This window comes from Carassius auratus, chromosome 40, assembly GCF_003368295.1.
Source record: "Carassius auratus strain Wakin chromosome 40, ASM336829v1, whole genome shotgun sequence".
NCBI lineage: Eukaryota > Metazoa > Chordata > Actinopteri > Cypriniformes > Cyprinidae > Carassius > Carassius auratus.
In genome coordinates this window covers 769,603-788,425 of record NC_039282.1, presented here as the reverse complement: position 1 = coordinate 788,425, position 18,823 = coordinate 769,603, and the positions used below count along the sequence as shown (strand labels likewise).

The following is an 18,823-nucleotide window of genomic DNA, read 5'->3' as shown; positions in this document are numbered from 1 at the left end:
GGCTACAACATGCTTTTTTGATGGTCACCGTTGTTGTGATGCTCACGCTGATTCCTGATGTCTGTGTGTCCAAACAAAAGATTACTTTTTTTTTTTTGTACGGAGAACTAACTATAAAAAACATGTCATACTATGTCAGAATTGCTGGGTTGTTTACTTTTCTTTTTCACTTATGCAGTAAAGAAACTTAAACTCAGGCATTCAGGTCAGTCTATAACAAATAGCTCAAAGCACAATCAATGGCACACATGGTTGCCTTTGCTGTGGTCTGTCTGTATGATATAATTCAGTCACCACAGCCACATAAAATCTAAAGATAATAACTGAAGGGTCAAGATCCCAACTAAAGCAAACACTGAACACTATAATGGTGATACACAAATTGTGATTTTCTCGTTTGGTGATTCTGCTTGTTAACATCAGGTGTCTTCAATAATGGTCAATCATAACTCAATTAACTTCTTAATTATCTCATTAACTTCAACTCTGCTTCAGTGTTACTTTTAACACTGCTTTAGTGTTTATATGAGTCCACACTCAAGAGTGTTAAATTAACACTGGGGATTTTGCTGTGTAGGGCTGTAGCTATTTGTTAGTAATCAAGTATTCTACCAAAAATTCCATCGATTAATCGAGTAATCGGATAAAATGTGTTTTTGCTTATTAATATTAATTATGCAAGAGAAAATAAGACTCCTGGGTCTCTTAAAATGAACAACTAAGTTTCCTTTTTTAGAAAAAAAAAATATATTTTTAAATGCATACATCAAAAATAAACATTTAATTATTATCCATTGTTTCTCTGTCTGTACTTGTACTGTGAACAATGACAATAAAGTTGACAGATGAATTAAGTGCATTTAAGTGCCATTCAATTGGGGTTTTAAAGAAAGCATTTTCTGACATGCACATTAAACGCAAAACATTAATTTAATTTATATTTTAATTATTGAAAATTAAGCAAAATTAACTTTTTGGTAAACAAAGGGGATTTACTATTAAAAATAAAAAAATGTTAGATTTTTTTTTTTGTAGTAGGCTATGTACATTCTGCTGAACAATAGTAATACATCTCTGGCAAATACTTGTTTAAAACAGGACTTTTATTTTGACGGGTTGGCGTACCTTTACAATTCTATGGATGTGATGTGACGTTAGTTTTATTCAAATCAAACGGTGAAATGCTCATGAAGTGACTGGAGATGTTGTTCATGTGTTCTCGTCTTATTTAGTGAGACAGCAGATGCTGAAATTACCGCGAGCGTCACACACGCTTCAGTGTGTGTTAATAAAGGAAGTCGCGCTTCTGCTTCATTCATTAACAGAGACACGCAGAACATGCAGGATTCATATTTAAACCGACTTTTAAGCCTTAATATTTACAGATATTAGTCCATATCGTGATTTGATGTAAGTGCAATTACCTATTTTTAATTAATTCATTCAAAATTTGGCAAATTACCAGTCATTCTGCGTTAAACTGTAAATTCCATTTTTATGACTGGATTCCGCGATTCCCTCTGTGTTTTCTGCATCGTGGAAATCATAGGGCCCTAGTTGTGGTATGTACACTGATCTATAATATCCTTTCTCTTCTGGCTTCTTGAACCATAATTCCGTTTCATGACTGAGAGGAGGTTTTGTATTTTGCCGGTAGCAGAGATCACGTGGTTGGCTGGCTGCTGTCAGCAACTACTGAGAGGGGCCCCCTTGAGGGGGATCCCGATAACAGTGTCATCACACGTTACTGCATTGACGATCAAAGGGGCGCTCACACAGTGTCGCTGCATTTTATTCTTAACTAGCTCAGGGTCCCAAGCAATTGCTTGGTTAGCCTGCCTTGTTGCGATGGGCCTGATTGCAGCATGTTTTTTTCGTCACCATTGTAGAGGTTCATATTTGATTATTGATGTCTGTGTTTGACCATTTACTGGCATAGAAGAAAAATGTATGTGTACAAATTTTAGAAAGCCATTTTTATATTAACTGATTATCACAGAACCACTCTTAGTGTCATTTCACTCTTAGGGCCCTATCTTGCACCCAGCGCAATTGACTTTGTACACCGACGCATGTGTCATTCCTATTTTGCACCCGCGCAAAGCGCGCTTTTCCCTCCACAGAAGCACGTCGCTAAACTAGTGAATGAACTTGCGCTCCCTGGGCGGTTCAGCGCAAAAAAGGAGGCGTGTTCCGGCGCAAACAATCCCTGGTGCTATTTTGCTGTTCCATTAAACAATTGCGCCACTGACCAGAAAAAACCTAGTCTAAAGTCAGTGGCGCGTTGCGCGTTGTTCATTCTGCTATTTTAAGGGCGCAAGCTTGACCATAATGTATAGCGTGCACAACGCGCATACACTTTGCTCATGTAATCTACACAGATGCAACAGTTATTTTTGCAAATCATAAATTGTTACACTAAAAAAAATATTAACACATGAGATGACGGAAATCATTGTGAAATCTTGCTTACAAATTATTCAGGCTAACTGTAGTAATTAAGGATCAGACCTGTTTGCCCGATAGTGGCAAGACATATATGTATATAAGGACATCTGACAAATTTGTTTGTCCGTCAAGAACCAGGAAAAAAAAAAATCGATGAAACAATTGTGGCTATTTCCTCCCACGCCTGTTTAACCGACGCTATTTTGGGTGGGTTTCTCCCATCCCCATACAGCACAACTTCTCTGTCTTTCACTGCTCTTACAAGAACATCAGTCTCCTCGGCTGTGAACCGCTCCTGGCGTGCGCCTGGTAAATACGCCATAATAATAGCAATCCATAATGGAACTTGCGCACCTGCTTTTAAAGGGAATGTTGGATGAAGTTCTGATTGGTTTATTTCACGTTACGCCCAAACCACACCTATGAATAATGAAGCTACTTCAGACCAACCCATTTTAGATTTGCGCCGGGCGCAAGAGCCATTTATCCCGCCGGGAAAATAGCAACAGCGCCGAGACCCGCCCACAAACTTACTTGCGCTTCGCGCTTTGACACTTGCATTTCAGATCGTTAAAATAGGGCCCTTAGTGACTCTTAGTGTCATTTTTACTAGAATCACTTCTACTAATTACACAACACCTACTTCTTCAGAGATTAGACTCCATACAGATCAATAATTGATGATTCTCATCACCGATATAACATATAAAAACCTACACCTAGGTACAGATTAGCACCTGATGATATTTCTTCTGGGCTATTAAGTTACAACAAATGTGTTTTAGAAACACATGGTTATAACAGCCAGAGAAAAGACTAAAACCGAAATCAAGGGTCAAGAGCCCAACTAAAGCAAACACTGATCTCTAACATGGTTACTTCAAATGAAACAATAAATCAACATCTAAACCTTAGTTCATTCTCAATAAGATCTTCTGTAGACGTCTGACAGAAATAAAGTCAGTCTGGTTATTAATAAGTGCAGCTGGTGATGCTGTTTGTGGGTTGTTTAATCAGATCTTGAGAGATTTCATGTATTTTATTTCAGTTGATTTCATCTAAGTCTGTGTCTGAAGTCAGTTGTAATATTTCTTGTGTTTCTCTTTTCTTCAGTGATTCTGTTTGTTAACAGCAGCTGTTCATCACTAATTCTCAATCAGCACTTAGTTAATCACTTAATTACTTAATTGCAATGTATAGCTTCTTTTCTGAACTCAATTGAATTAAGTAAAAAGTACTTATAACTGTTAGTTTTAAAACTTAAATGGTTTAAGGCAATCAGTTTCCTCAAATGGTTTGAGTTAACATAACTTGTCAGGTTTTAGTGAAGCTGTGTCTGAAGTCAGTTGTAGTTCCTTTCTCTCTTTTCTTCATTAATTCTGTTTGTTAACACCAGGTGTTCATCACTAATGCTCAATTATCACTCAATTAATCACTTATTTATTTAATTGCAATGTAAATCTTCTTTCAGTGAACTCAACTGAATTAAGTTCAGAGTACTTAAATGGTTTAAGGCAATCGGTTTCCTCAAATGGTTTGAGTAAACCTAATTTGTCAGGTTTTTAAGGATATCTGTTTACTCAAACGGTTTAAGTTAAGTTACTTGTCAGGTTTTACAGTGATGCGGTATGTAAACAAAGACAATTTAGATTCTTTCAGAGTGTGAATCATGCAAAGGTTATATGGGATCCAAATGTTTTGAGTTTTGACAGTTTTGTAAATTATTAATTGCTAAAACTACTTTTTAAGTGTGTGAACAACCTTGCACCAGAAATATTCTGTCAACTAGTTTTGAAACAAAAGAGTGGAATAAGAACCAGAGGCACAGCAAGTGGAAACTGTATAGCCGCAAAACGTAGAACAACATTTGGTCAGACATAATTTTCAGTAAGAGGCATAAGATTGTGGAACACCTTACCATCAGAAATTAAAACAGTGACAGAACTCAAGGTTTTTAATACACATTTAAAGCAATGGCTGAAACTGAAACAACTCTGTGAACATTGACTGTACAGGATACAACACAATGCATACAAAGATAAAGTTGCATATGTTAGCATGCACAGACATATGCATACTTTCGTGTTTTTGTATTGTTAAATGTGTCTAGACTGTGTTTTATAGAGATTTCTACATCTATTTAAGCCCATATCTTATATTATGTATGGGATGTATTTATTGTATGTATTTTAATAGTTATAATTTTTAATTCAATACTCTGTAATTTCTGTTTTAATTTTACAAGCCTAACCAGGGACAGGGGTTGCAAATTAGTCATGGCTATAAACCTGTATGCATGGCATCTACTTTGTATTTTTATAAAGCAATGTTCTATGAATTTATCCCTGTGAAATAAACATTAAATAAATAAATAATAGATGACTGATTGGTTTATTGCACATTACGCCCAAAAGACACCCATTACTCATTAAGAGAATATGGACCACCCATTTAGACCATGCACCAGGGCACACCGACCGATTTCCCATCATTAAACTAGCAAAAGTGGATTGGGACACACCCTGAGTGCAGCTGTGCCATGCGCTTTAGATCATCTGCTTAAATATTAAAATCGGGTCCCTTAGACTGGTGGCGATCGGCCTGGATCTTGGTGCGTGACCCCACCTGGAGAATAGACTCTCTATTCTATCTCCAGGTGCAGCTGCACCTCTGGAAAAAGGTGTAGGCAGAGGGACAGTGACTTTGGATTCCATTCTCTGAAAAACAAGCCTAAGTAACCTAAGCTAGACTCAAATGGATATAGGCCTGTAGATGATACCGGTAAAGAATTGTGTGCGTACTCCAGCCATGAAAGTTGCTGACTCCAAGAGTTTGGGTTCTAAGACACCAAATACCGCAAGATACATTCTAAATCCTGGTTAGCCCTCTCTGTCTGACCATTAATCTGGGGATGAAAACCAGAAGAAAGATTACAGTAGCCCCCAACAAAGGACAAAATTCTAAAAGGAAGAAATTTGGAAGTAAACTGAGGCCCCCTGTCAGAGACTACGTGAATGCCGAAAAATTTGACCAATGACAGCAACTGCTGTTTCTCTAGCTGAGGGTATTTTGTGCAGAGGGATAAAATGAGTTGCCTTCGAGAACTGGTCAACCATGGTCAAAACTACCATGTTACCTTGAGAGGGCAGACATTATACCGTAAACAAACTGCCACAAACAAGTGACTCGGTGGGCAACCAGGTAGAGGTGTTAACCTTTGTAAGGCTGTACGGACCTTTGACTCGATCTCCCAATTCATCGTAGAAACCACGATTTTCTGTGGAAAGGTGAACTCGAGAGACAACGAGCACTCAGATTGGTAAAAAATGTGGGACAAAGCATCAGGTTTAATGTTCTTAGAACATGGATGATAAAAAAATAAAAAATGGAAGTGACCAAATAAAGCCCATAAAGCCTGCCAAGAACCTTTTCACAGACCTGATGTATTCATGATTTTTATGGTCGGTCCAGACTATAAAAGGTTCCCCCAAACCCACCAACCAATGACTCCCTTCTTTCAAGGCAAGCTTGACTGCCACTAACCCTCTATTGCATGGGTAATGGGTGGAAGGGACTGACCATAGAGATTGCTGACAGTTGGGAGAGTTGGGAGAGTTGAGCGGAACCACAGGAACACCTAACTTAAGAGCCATCTTATGGTCCAAATAATTACCCTCTGCTCCAGAGTCAGTCAAGGCTTTACAGGTGAATGCAGCGTGGCCCACTTGCAGTTGAACCGGGAGAAGAGTACCAGTAGAAAAGGATTTCTTGGAAGCGACTCCACTCCTCAGTAACCTCCTCCCTACTGACAATTTTTGGCTTTGTGAAAGGAGATTATGAGTTATGTCCACCTGCATGGGCTCTGCATCAAAAAAGTGACCAGTCGTATTCTTAACAGTACCAGAGAATTGGTCTTCAGCATTGACCACAGGAATCTGTAGAGCTTATTGATCACGATGACGCAATATAGTGTCCACTCTGATAGCCAGATTAATCAACCTCAGCCCATGCCTAAACATGTCCCACTGCTCTTCAATGTTCCATTTGCATTCTGCCACCAACATACACAATTCAATGAAGTTATCAGTCACTGTTCAATTTCCTTGATGTAACTTAGCCAACTTCCGCACCGCCTCCCTGCCAGATGCAGCTCACACACTTTCTTGAGTTCATTTTAGAAGGACTGAAATGATGAACAACAGCTGTGTTTTTGAACCCATACCACTGTTCCCCAGCGAGGTGCTAGTCCTGATACCAGGGGGATCACAAATGCCACTATGGATTCCTCTGTGGGTAATGATGAAGATTGGAGAGCAATGTGAAGAGAACATGTAGCCAGAAATGAACAACATAATAGGGGCTCACCAGAGTAGGCAGTCGGAGGCAGATGGGGTTCAGAATGCCGGCTGGTGTGATCCACAGCTGGAATAGTAAGGGGCTTGAGCTCAGTGGACTGTTGGGCAGATTCTCTCTTTAACTGTTGGAACTGAGTGGTTAGATCTGAGACCTGTGTTACTGGGGCCAGAACAGCACACCCAGTAGCCATGATCTGTTCTTCCTGCTGTTCCATACGAGTATTGTCACTGGTAAGAATGTCTCTAAGTTCTGCCACAATTGCTGGATCCCTCCTTAGTCAGACCGTTCTGTTATGGAATGAGAACTCAAAACCCATTTGCAAGTGATGCACAGTTTATTTACTACAATGGTGAAGAGAAAGCAAGGCAATGGAGCAGATGTGGTCATGCAGATGAGTAGATCTCAAATGCATGGAAACTGAGACACAATGAACTGAACCAACACAGAATAGAGTATCCAACGACAGCTTGATTATCTCCACAAAGGTAAGTAAACCCAGGCAGAACTAAACAGGAACAACAGAGACACTGGAGAAATGACAAGCATGAGCAAAAAAATGATCTGACAACATGCACAGCAAACGCAACACAAATAAAGGCCGCGAAAAGTGCACAACAGGTGCAGACGCACTGATAACTTGTCAGCACCAAGATTACTGAAGCAACGCTAACAAGCAATCAGACATGTGACAACAACATGCAGACATGCAGTAATGAACACACAGAGCCATGAACCATGACAAGTTTCTAAAGCATCTTAAAAATGCAGCAGCTGAGAACTTTGTTTTGAGAACTACGTTTTAGTTTTTAATGTCTTCATATGAGGCTGTAGATCAGGAATCAGGCACCTCACCTGTTCTCTGGATGGACTTGGTGTGGATTCTCTCTGGAGTGTCATATTTAGTATGATAGATGAAACCATTTTCTATGAACGCAAGATCAATTCCTGCAGAATGAGACGAAGATGATTTTCACTTTAAAAGTCTTTAACATGATCTAACAGTCTCAGGAAATACTTCTGATTTTCTCATTGCCATTACCATTAACTTTTCTTTTTTTAATCAATAATACATCATAAATGAAATGTGTTTTTACTGTAAGTATACATTTAGTCTGTAAATCTGGTTAATTCTGTTTTGCTGTACAGTAAAGTTCTGCCAACCACAGCTGCCATGTATTTTACCCTAAATTTCCCCTTTTTTACAGTGTGTATCTCATACCAGGAATATTCCCAAAGTCCCTGAAGATTCGGAAGTCTGTGTCTGAAGGAATGAGTCTGCTCTGGAAAATTTCCTGACCGACCACTGAGGCGAATGGGTAGATGGCGGCTCGGGCATATGCCTGGACCAGCCATGGGTTCTCCGGACCTGAAACACAAGACTGAGGCTCATTCTTCATCATTTATTCACGCTCTTGTTTTGACGTTTGACAAATGATCATGCTTTTCTATAACATGTAAGTGAATGTGAACAGACACATGAACAATATGATGAACATTTGTGTTGGACAGAAAAACAAAACAAAAAAGTTTAACATTTTAAGTTTAACAAAAGATAACATTTTAATTATCAGTTAAATGATCTCTGTAACTCTGCTACCTATCAACAGTGCAGTTTCTTCTGCTGCAGGTGTTCAGCTCAGATACACACCTGTCTGAAACACCAACTCTTTGCCTCCCACACCTGCAGCCTCCAGGTTCACAAACGCTCGCACCTGCTGAGCCCAGGGATGCTGGGTAATGAAGCCGTGACTGGCCTGAGAAAAAGATAGATGTTAAGTCTGGTTCAAATGGTTGTACAGTAATAAATGTAAATAAAGTAAATAAAATAAAGTAAATAAAAGTTTTTATACTGTACAAAAGGGTTTAACATTCTTATATCTATATCTATATTTATAGATAGATAGATAGATAGATAGATAGATAGATAGATATACAGTATGTATCTATATATAAATTAAACCATGAATAATGAAAGTGGTGAGAGTGATTCTCATAAAAAGGTCAAAGGTCAGCTGTGCTGTGAACTCTCACTTGGAGTTTGGTCTCCTCTGCCCCATTGAACAGGAAGATGACGCCATGTTTGAGTGGCATGGAAAGATTCACTAGTGAATGTAAAACCTCCAACATCACAGAACAGCTGACAGCATCATCACTGGCTCCTGAAACACACACACCTTATTAATCACACAGTACCTGCAGTAATCACTGACACACAGCATACACACACAAAAAAAACTTACTATAGATAAAACACATAAAACCATTATGTAGCATATGCAAGATGCTGATAATGCAGATACATATATACAATTTAATCCTGTCAATCAAACGCAGTCCTAAAACTCAATTCCAAATCATAACTGACTAGAATCTGTCATAACTGACAGATCACACTAATCAATGTTCCTGCTGTTCTCTTTCACTTTCTGGTTTTCTGTTGGATCAGATTTTAAGACATTACACTGATAAAAACAGTTCTAACAGGAAATATTCAGCAGGTTAACTTGTGAAGCCTTGAATAAACTGTGCAAGCGTACCCGGGCTGTTGGGCACCGAATCAAAGTGGCAGTTCGCGAGCATGAAATGTTGTGCGCCCGTCTTTGGCTGGAGTTTGACAGCGATGTTGGTTATGCGGTCGTAGCAGCTTATGTTAAAGCTGTCAATGCGGAAGCAGCCAGTGGGTCGCTGGATGTCCACCGTGATGAAGTGAGGTCCAGTTTTACTCTCAGACTGGATCTGCTCGATCTGATCCAGCAGGTAGTTGACCGTGGTGATCTCATTCTCTGTGCTTCCAACGGTCCGCGGCCCAATACTGGTGATCTGCTCCAAATGTTTCCTGAGACACAACATAAAAGTTTTACACGTGAGCTCAAATGTGTTCTTATGGCTTTTGTGCTGTTTTTATTCTATTGTTATATATCTATAGATTATTAGTTTTGTTTCTGCCAAGTTACTGAATTGAAGCAGAGAAGCCAAAAAGAGTTTCATTGTACCTGTTTATAATAACAGTAAAAAGTCTATTATACTCTGTTCCATTCTGTTTTATTTTTACCTTACTCTATTCTACTCTATTCTATCCCACTCTATTCTGTTCTACCCTACTATGTTCTATAATGTACCATTCTACTCTAGGCTACTCTATTCTATACTTTATGGATGTATAAAAAATTCACAATAAGATGAATAGCATTCATTAAGAAACACAAGTTATCACTTAATGCCAACTTTAAGCATCATTAGTAGAGATATTTTCAGTATACAGTATGCGAAGAAATACTGCAAATATCCTCTTCATTTTATGCTTGTAAAATGTGAATATGTAACCCTTGTGCGGTCTTGTGTCACTTGTTTTTTAAATCGTAGCTTCACCAGAATGTTACAAAATATTGTGACCTTTTTGTCACTTGGTATGTGAACACACACACAAACATACACACACACAAAGGGCAAGATTTGAAAAACCTAAGTACTTTTAAAAAAGTCTTAAAAAGTAGTCTTAAAAAAAGGCTATATATGTATATATACAGTATATATACAGTATATAAACGTAACTTTTTCAGAAACTATCAAAAATATGCCATTACAAAAGAAGATTTTTTTTTTTTTTTACTCAAATATGCTTAATTCTTTGGTAATGTTTTTCAAAGATTCATTTTTGGTTATCATGGATTCTGAATACATTGCCACAGATTTCACTTACGCGTCGCACTTTTTCGTTGGGTGTTTTGACACAAACTTCTCGGGAAAGGGGTGATCTACATATTTAGTATTACAAGGCACGACGTATTGCACACAAATCACTGTGAGAGCCTTTTTTTTCTTTTTATTTTTTTATTAATGCAGAGAACAAAAACATACAAAAGTATAAACATACATCACATAATATCAACCACAAGAAAACAAAACACCAATAAAGAATAAAATAGAACTAAAGAAAAGAGGGCCAAAATCTGAACAAAATTACAAAAGGAGATCAAAGGCAGAGGAAATCTAACAGTCCTTATAGCTTTCTTATTAGTAGATACTGAGATTAAATTCAAAGTTTTCCATTTCTTTTAGGAAAACAGAGAAGACAGGTTTACAGTTGGAGAATTTGCATTTGTGAATGTGAAATTTGTTTAGGAAAATGTTTTAATTAATAACAAAACTATTATTTTAGTTTGTGGGGTCACAGTCATAATACCCAAATAATCTATCTAATGTATTTTTATATGTACTGAGAAGCCTGGCAAAATCTTACACTTGACAAACACACCAATGTCATCCCAAAGTCATCCCAATGTCATCCCAACTCAAACAAAAAGAGCATGTATGATCAATGTCAGATTTAAATCTGTGTATACACTTCTTTAGAGAGTAGAACCTGTGTATGAGCTTAAAATTAATGGCTTTCACTTTGTCTGTGAAAAAAAACTTTTGCCGTATAGACCAGATTTAATCACCACGAGAGCTTTCCAATATGCGTGCCACTGAGTGGCATCTGTACTTCCCGGTCAGAGGGCACCTGTCCATCAATAACTCACTATCCAATCAGAGTAGATAACTGTTAACCCCGCCCCCATGAGAAGTTTGTATCAAAACACCAAGCTAAAAACTGCGAAGCGTAAGCGAAATCTGTGAATCCACGATTAGACAAAGAATGAAGTATATTTGAAGAGCCTGTTAAATTTGTTTGTGAAAGGTTATTTATTTCATTTTCATTGTGTTTTTCTTCTTTTGTAATGGCATATTTTTGATAGTTTCTGAAAAAGTTACATTCAGTTTTATAAAGTTACGTTCATTTTTATTGAACCAAATGTAATTCCATAGGTGTCCAGTCATTTTTGACTGTGAACACCATGAGTGTGTCTCCCAAATGAGGAGTGCACAAAGTTTAAACAAATAACATCACGTTTTAATTTGTTCCACTGTCTAATCAAAAACCCAGCAGACAGATTTGATTAATGCTTTAAAGATGATAAATATTTTTCATGTCGTACATTTTACCATGGTTGTTACAGTTAACCTCATAACAAAGGAGCTGTCATAATAGCATTGTGCTAAATTGCATCAACAACTGTTATCAAAAAACAGTAGCAGCATCAGTAACCAGAGTAACAATAACAATAGAGTCTACAGTAGATGTTATTTTCTTCTTGATTGATTTAAATATATATATATATATATATATATATATATATATTGCAACTTAATTAATTTAGAATATTTAATAAAAATACACAAATTGCAATATAATATAAAAACACTACAGTATTTACCATAGTATTACCATAGTATACTTAAAGTGACATGTAAATTGTATGGTATATGAATAAGGTAATCAAGCGATATCATAATAAACATCAAAGTGTCATGGTATTCCCACCTGAGGGCATGACTCTAATATGGTAAAGTGTACCTGGCCCGGAGGGCGTTGAAGTGTCCCGGACTGCTGCTGCTGATGAGCGGCTGGACTGAGATCAGAACCAGAGTCCACAGCAGACACACGAACCCGAGCAGCAGAATCACAACAGAACTCTCCACCAGCCCAGTTCTCATTTCTGGCTTGCGTTTGCGGCTCCAGAGCATGTTCAGCGCAGCCTCCTCATCACGACTGTCCCACTGCTGCTGGTTCTGCTGGTCTCTGTTTCTGCGACCTGTAGAGTCTCTCTCTCTGATCTGCATAATGACTGGATCACTCACTGTGTTTTAAACTGCCAGCAGGTGGTGAGAGTTTGAGGTCTCAATCTCTGCAGAACAAAAGTGTGTGTTTTTTTAATTTGTGTATGTTTTCAAATATTCAATGAAATTCAATGAAATATTTGAATTTAAATATTCTAAATTTCCATCCCCCTAAGGGGCAGTCCTAAGGGGGGTTGAACTGCTGCAGCTGCACCGGGCCCCGCGTCAGCAAAGGATTGCCCTACTTGGGCAGTGAAGCCACCGGAAGTGTCCAAGCGATCATCTACCGACCCAGGACATTATTGACTTACAGCTAAAATACTGGCCCAAAATCACCAAGGCCAGCGGTCCAGTGGCACAACACCGGTGGCAAATGTGGTGGCCCACCGGCAGACCAATGCATTGCTCATTGTTATTCCAGCAGACCACCAATTGGAGTCGCGATATTTCCGACAGTGGTCCACTGACAATCTGCTGGTTTATCATTAAAGGGGTCATATGATGCAATTTCAATTTGTCCTTTGTCTTTGGAGTGTTAAAAGCTCTTGGTGCATAAAGAAGATCTGTAAAGTTGCAAAAACAAAAGTCTCAAATCCAAGGAGATATTCTTTATAAAAGTTAAGAGTCAACCACAACCTCTTAAAATGGCTCATTCAAACATGCACCCACATGTCTACGTCACTGTGTGAGAAGATTTGCATAACACCACCCAAATGTTCACACAAAGAAAGAAGACGTAACTTTTATTCTCGCTGTTGCCGCTGCTTGCCATGGTGTGGAGACGATGTGTGTTTCGTTGTGAAAGCAAAACTACTTTGTTTGGCCTTCTCCATTATACACACACACACACACACCTATATACAGTATGTATATTTTATTTTTATAGATTAAGATCAGTCCCTCCAGAAAAACGCAATTATGCGATCGCTTGAAAGCAAAATATGCGGGGCTAGCATGATTTCATAATCCCTGTATTTTCGTTGCAAAAAACTCACATATATATCAGCAGAAAGTTGAAAAATGTTGAGTTTACTTCACACAAGTAAAGCGCCATTTTCCCCCTATTGCCATGGGAACCTTATGAAGTGACTTAATTACGTGACGTGAACATCATCTGCAAACCCTGCGGTGAAACTTGAAGCGCGCAAATCATTCTTATTTGCCAACAAAAATAAACGCAAAAGAACGTGCGAAGCAGTTTCCCGATTTTTACATGACAGTGGAGCCAAATTATATTGCGAGAACTTGTGAAAACTGCAGTTTGATGAAATAGAGAAAAAAAAGGTGATTCTCCCAACACCCCCTTCTCACTAGGCTACTAAACACTGTTATAGTTTCATTCAGAAGTTGATCCAACTTTACAGTTGTAAGATTGCACTTTTTTGTTACAGAACAGTACCAAAAACTTACAGTTGTAATTATATTATTAGTATGTAAAATAATTTACATTGCAGTAAGAGATTGCAACTTAAATATTCTGTGATTTAGTATGCCTGCTTATCATAGGAAGTAATAAGAAATTACTCTTTACATTAAGGTAGTAGCCTAGTGAGAAAAAGGTGTTGGGGGAATCACTTTTTTTCTCTTTTTCATCAAACCACAGTTTTTGCAAGTTCACGCAATTTCATTGCATAAATTGCAAAAATATCCCACCTATTCCATCGCATTTTTTAAGAAAACGTGCCGCAAAATCAAGGATTTTTGCCTGCAACAATCAAAAAATAAATCTGGGACTCTAAGATTATGTATTGTTGTTTTTACGAACACTCAACCCATGTATTTAATTTAAAAATGTGCTTGCAGTATTATTTTTTTACTATTCTTTAGTTAATAAAGTCTCACTATTTTTTATACAATGCTTCAGATTCTAACTTTTTAACTGTAAAAAATAAATGTCATATATTTATAAAATAAACATGTCATGTTAGAGTTCAGTAGAAACACAGGATAGACTAACGGCTTGTGATTGGTGTCCCGGCGATGGTCTGACCATGTCAAGCTGCCTTCCAAAAAACGCTGGCGGACTGCCAGGTCATTGTTTGCTGGGGGATTTGCAGTGTCCCAGTCAGCAAATTTCCTTTGCCTCGGATCTGGCACATATCAACAGCTAAAATGTGGCCCAGTTTAGCAAGTGTTTGCCGGTGTTCCACATCTTTTTAGCCAGAACTTGAACTTGAACCAAAACAGTGCCATAACCCAACCTGAAGTAAGCCAAATAATAAAAACAGATGTGACCAATATATGCAGGGATGTCTTATAGTGCAGTGGTGTGTAAGTATTAGTTTGATCAAACATCTGAGGGGCCACGTGCCCCCTCCGTTTGAATGGGCATGACGTCTCTGTACCCCACTGATGAAAATAGAGTTCCGGGAAGAGCAGTATTTCGGCTGCTCCCCTCTCTAGTCTAGTGGCTTGGACAAGTGCCCAGTATACCCGTGCATTAATCTGTCCCTGAATATATAAACCTAAGAATATGGTATTCTTGTTTGGCTGAGTTCTGTAAAGGACTGATAGGCTCACATGTGGCTGATCATTTTTTACAATTATTATTAAAATTATTAAATTATTTTTGTAAACAGGAAAAAGGGAGGGGGAAATGAACTTTTACCATAATTAGTATCCTACATTAGATTATTTGAATATTAAGGCAAGCAGATATGATTAAGGACTGCAAATCAACACTGCACACATTTTCTCCTTTTTTTATTTATTTTTTTACACCCAAGACAGGAATGCTGCTGTATAGCCCTTTTTAAATTAAGGAAATTTTAGATAATCTAATAACATGCTATTTTTAGACCTACTAATTGCACATTCCAAAAATATTAAAGCCTACCAGATGTGGGAAGTCCAGGGGCCAAAGAGTAAAAGTCCTGCCATATTTTTGTTCCACTCATGAACTCAGCAGCTGATTTCATCAGAGGAATCAAGTCATTCCTTCCAAGTCACAAATGAGTCTCAAGTCAAATCGTCAAAGTCCTCAAAGAGTTAAAATTAATAAGGTAATTAAGTGACCAATTAAAGGATCATTGTGCATTAGTGATTGTCCGTGTAACGCTTCACAATTCAATTTTCAGACCATATTGAGCAAATGCAAAAATGAAACCAAACATTAATTTTTACAAAAAAAAAAAAAAATCATCTACTTCAAAAATGAACAATTGCCATTTTCTTTCATTTTTTTTTTAATTTTACTTTTGTTAAAAACGTTTTTGTTTTTTTTTTTGTTTTTTTTTTAATCTTACTATTTGTGCTGTTTGCTGTATTAGCGTGGGGATGTGGCTGCAGATTTTACATTAACATACATTAATGTGGCTTAATGTATCCTACTAAAACAGTAAGACTGGAGGAGACACCTTATTAATGATAAACATATGCTATTATTTACAGACAAGCATAGACTGTAAAAAGTAATACTCAATATATTAACTCGTACTAAGAATTGTCAACAGATTACAATCAATATTATCAATTAAATGTAACCCATTAGAATGAATTAGAATTAATCAAATAAGATGTTTACAAGCAACCGTTAAAAAATGAGTAAAAAACATGAAAAAAATTAAGTAAAATTTACACAAAAATATTGGTTTCGTTGGACAAAACAAGAAGCACTGGGCTGCAGCCTTCAGATAGAGGCGGGGGGCATGTGTCATCTCGGCCCATGCCTAGTCTGATTGGTATGATCGTCTTTCATAGGCACACGATAGGAAATGTGTACGTACAGTAGTTGGTGTTGCATGGAGTATGTTTTTTAAATAGCTTAAAATGCTGTGCATTTTTACAAAGCCTTCATTACAATGCACAGAAGAAGAAGAAGAAGAAAAAAACATTAGCCTGTAACTTGTCATATCCCTGAAATGATTGTTTTGCTAAATTAAGCATATTATTATGCTAACAGACGAAAAACCTATTTTTTTTAATGGGTTGATCTTCCACAGGAGGATCAGGTCTTCAGAAGAATTAATTATGAATTAAATAATTTATAAGCAAGGAAATTTAAGTATCATTTTAATTTATATAGCATGACAAGACAATTATTGTTACATTTGTCAAGCAGTTGATAAATGATGCCGCAGTATGAATCAATTCAGAATCGGCACGGCGACCAACGCTAATCGAAAACACTTTCATGCTTCAACCAGCATCCATTATAAAACCCTCGTACTTTTGTGTGAGTTTGACTCTGCGGTTTTGTCTGTTTTAGAGCTGTTTTGAACTTACTGTTTGTATTTGTTTACTGGATCTTTAGACTGAAAGTTGAATTTACAGATAAAAAAAAAAAAAAATTGATCACAAAAACCTGCTTCTTTTTTTTAAGGTATTGTTTTTGTTACAGATTCAAATTAGTAATCAATAATTCAATATTATTTTGACACAATGCGCCTCCCCTGACATGTACATGCACCAGACCAACTCCACTTGCATTCACTTGATTTGTCGAGATGAGAGGTAAGCTAATTCATGACTCCCCCTCCTGGGTGTCATTTCAATTCCAGACACTGAGGCTTTGACTCTGAGTACCGGTGGCAGCATGCGAGAAGTTCCGGTGTGTATTACGCTAAATAATATAATATAAAAGTACAGGCATTAAAGAATTCTTACTTTGGCTGACGTCTTCAAAGTTGGAGTCTGAATGGAGCATGCATGGGCGCAATCATCAATCATATTTAAAGGGAAGCCAGCTCATCCTGGCTGCATCACTGTCTTTACTGGCTGTGTTGCTGGCATGTCCTGATTTTGCTGAGTTAGATGTGTTCCTAGGTCGACATATTTTGTTGACCCTGGAACATCATTTTACTCCAAAAATATATTATTGACCATATCCCTACACCTAAACCTAACCTTAACCACGAGTAATCCCTAAAATCAGATGAAATGATAGGTGAATGACACTGATGTACAAGCACCAAACAGTGATTTTAAGCGTAAACTTCACAAAATCTATAAACTGGTTCTTCAAATCTGATTGGTTAATCACAATGTTGTTCCAGGGACAACAGGAACATGTCTCACTTGGTAAAATCAGGTTCTGCGTGTTGCATCAAGAGCCACCACACACAGATGTGTCAAGGAATTTGGATACATTTGTCATATTCCTCTTGTTAAGCCACTCCTGAACCACAGACAATGTCAGAGGCATCTTACCTGGGCCAAGGAGAAGAGGAGCTGGACTGTTGCCCAGTGGTCCAAAGTCCTCTTTTCAAATGAGAGCAAGTTTTGTATTTCATTTGGAAACCAAGGTCCTAGAGTCTGGAGGAAGGGTGGTGAAGCTCATAGCTCAAGTTGCTTGAAGTCCATTGTTAAGTTTCCACAGTCTGTGATGATTTGGTGTACAATGTCATCTGCTGGTGTTGGTCCATTGTGTTTTTTGAAAACCAAAGTCACTGCATCCGTTTACCAAGAAATTTTGAAACACTTCATGCTTCCTTCTGCTGAGCAGCTTTTTGTAAATGACCGTGGTGTTGGTGTGCTTGACTGACTCACCAGACCTGAACCCCACAGAGAATCTATTGGCTATTGTCAAGTGGAAGATGTGAAACAAGAGACCAAAAAATACAGATGAGCTGAAGGCCACTGTAGTTTTTAGAAAATTAACACTCAAAAAAATTATGCAAACTTGATTTTTATTTTATTTTATTGTTATTATTATTGTTTTTAATGTCTAAATCTAATTATAAAATGTTGTTCTCCTTTACAGATTTAAAACTTAACACTAATTAAGACATGGCTAACAGGTTAAGTAGATATATAAATAATATAGAATAACATGGTACAGATATTTAGTGAAATGCTTTTCTTCAATGTAACAAGCTGGAAACTGAATGACTTGCTTGAGGTAAAGTTAATGCTGCATGTTGGTTACAAGATGTTTTATTTAAATTTTTCTATGGTTGCAAAACTGATTGAGACATTAGGTGAGAAATTAGATATTAATTTGTGTTTATTTCACGTTACAACTATGGAAAAGAGAAAGGGATCACACTCACTCGCTGTATTTTCACTGTGCTCACACTGTATTCGTGAGATACACAATTTTAGTAGGAGTAATTGTTTGGTACACATACTGAACTGAGCAAAATCGTAAGATTGTGTACAAAAAGTGTAGTATTACACCACTAAAAAGCATTAAAACAAAGAAAACTGCACTTACCTGAGGATATAAGCATGTCTGGGCAAAGGTTGTTGTTGTAAAGAAGGAGCAGAGCAGGAAATAGTGTACATATTTTCAAATTTTCAGTAATCCACCAATAGGAATGAGGGAAAACACAAAGCAACCAATAGCATTGTTGAATGGAGGTGTGGACTGCCACATACCTGCCATATATGACAAGCAGGTTATGTGTGTTTTACCAAG

The 18,823-nt window shown here is 37.5% G+C and overlaps 1 protein-coding gene across 2 annotated transcripts in view; it reads right to left on the bottom strand.

Annotated features, from left to right (window-relative positions):
* The window catches only part of LOC113058190 (endoplasmic reticulum metallopeptidase 1), a 42,753-nt gene extending 24,082 nt beyond the window's left edge, over nucleotides 1-18,671 (bottom strand). The window contains exons 1-7 of one of the 2 annotated variants that reach the window (XM_026225865.1): nucleotides 18,620-18,671; nucleotides 12,203-12,533; nucleotides 9,342-9,640; nucleotides 8,836-8,963; nucleotides 8,453-8,558; nucleotides 8,024-8,170; nucleotides 7,657-7,749 (exon numbers count right to left, since the gene is read on the bottom strand). In XM_026225865.1, coding sequence (XP_026081650.1) covers nucleotides 7,657-7,749; nucleotides 8,024-8,170; nucleotides 8,453-8,558; nucleotides 8,836-8,963; nucleotides 9,342-9,640; nucleotides 12,203-12,468 — 1,039 coding nt within the window. In that variant the 5' untranslated portion in view covers nucleotides 12,469-12,533; nucleotides 18,620-18,671. Of the gene's footprint in view, nucleotides 1-7,656; nucleotides 7,750-8,023; nucleotides 8,171-8,452; nucleotides 8,559-8,835; nucleotides 8,964-9,341; nucleotides 9,641-12,202; nucleotides 12,534-17,613; nucleotides 17,676-18,619 lie in introns of those variants that run through there. The other variant, XM_026225864.1, reaches the window with a different exon arrangement.
* Nucleotides 18,672-18,823: the final 152 nt, after the last annotated feature.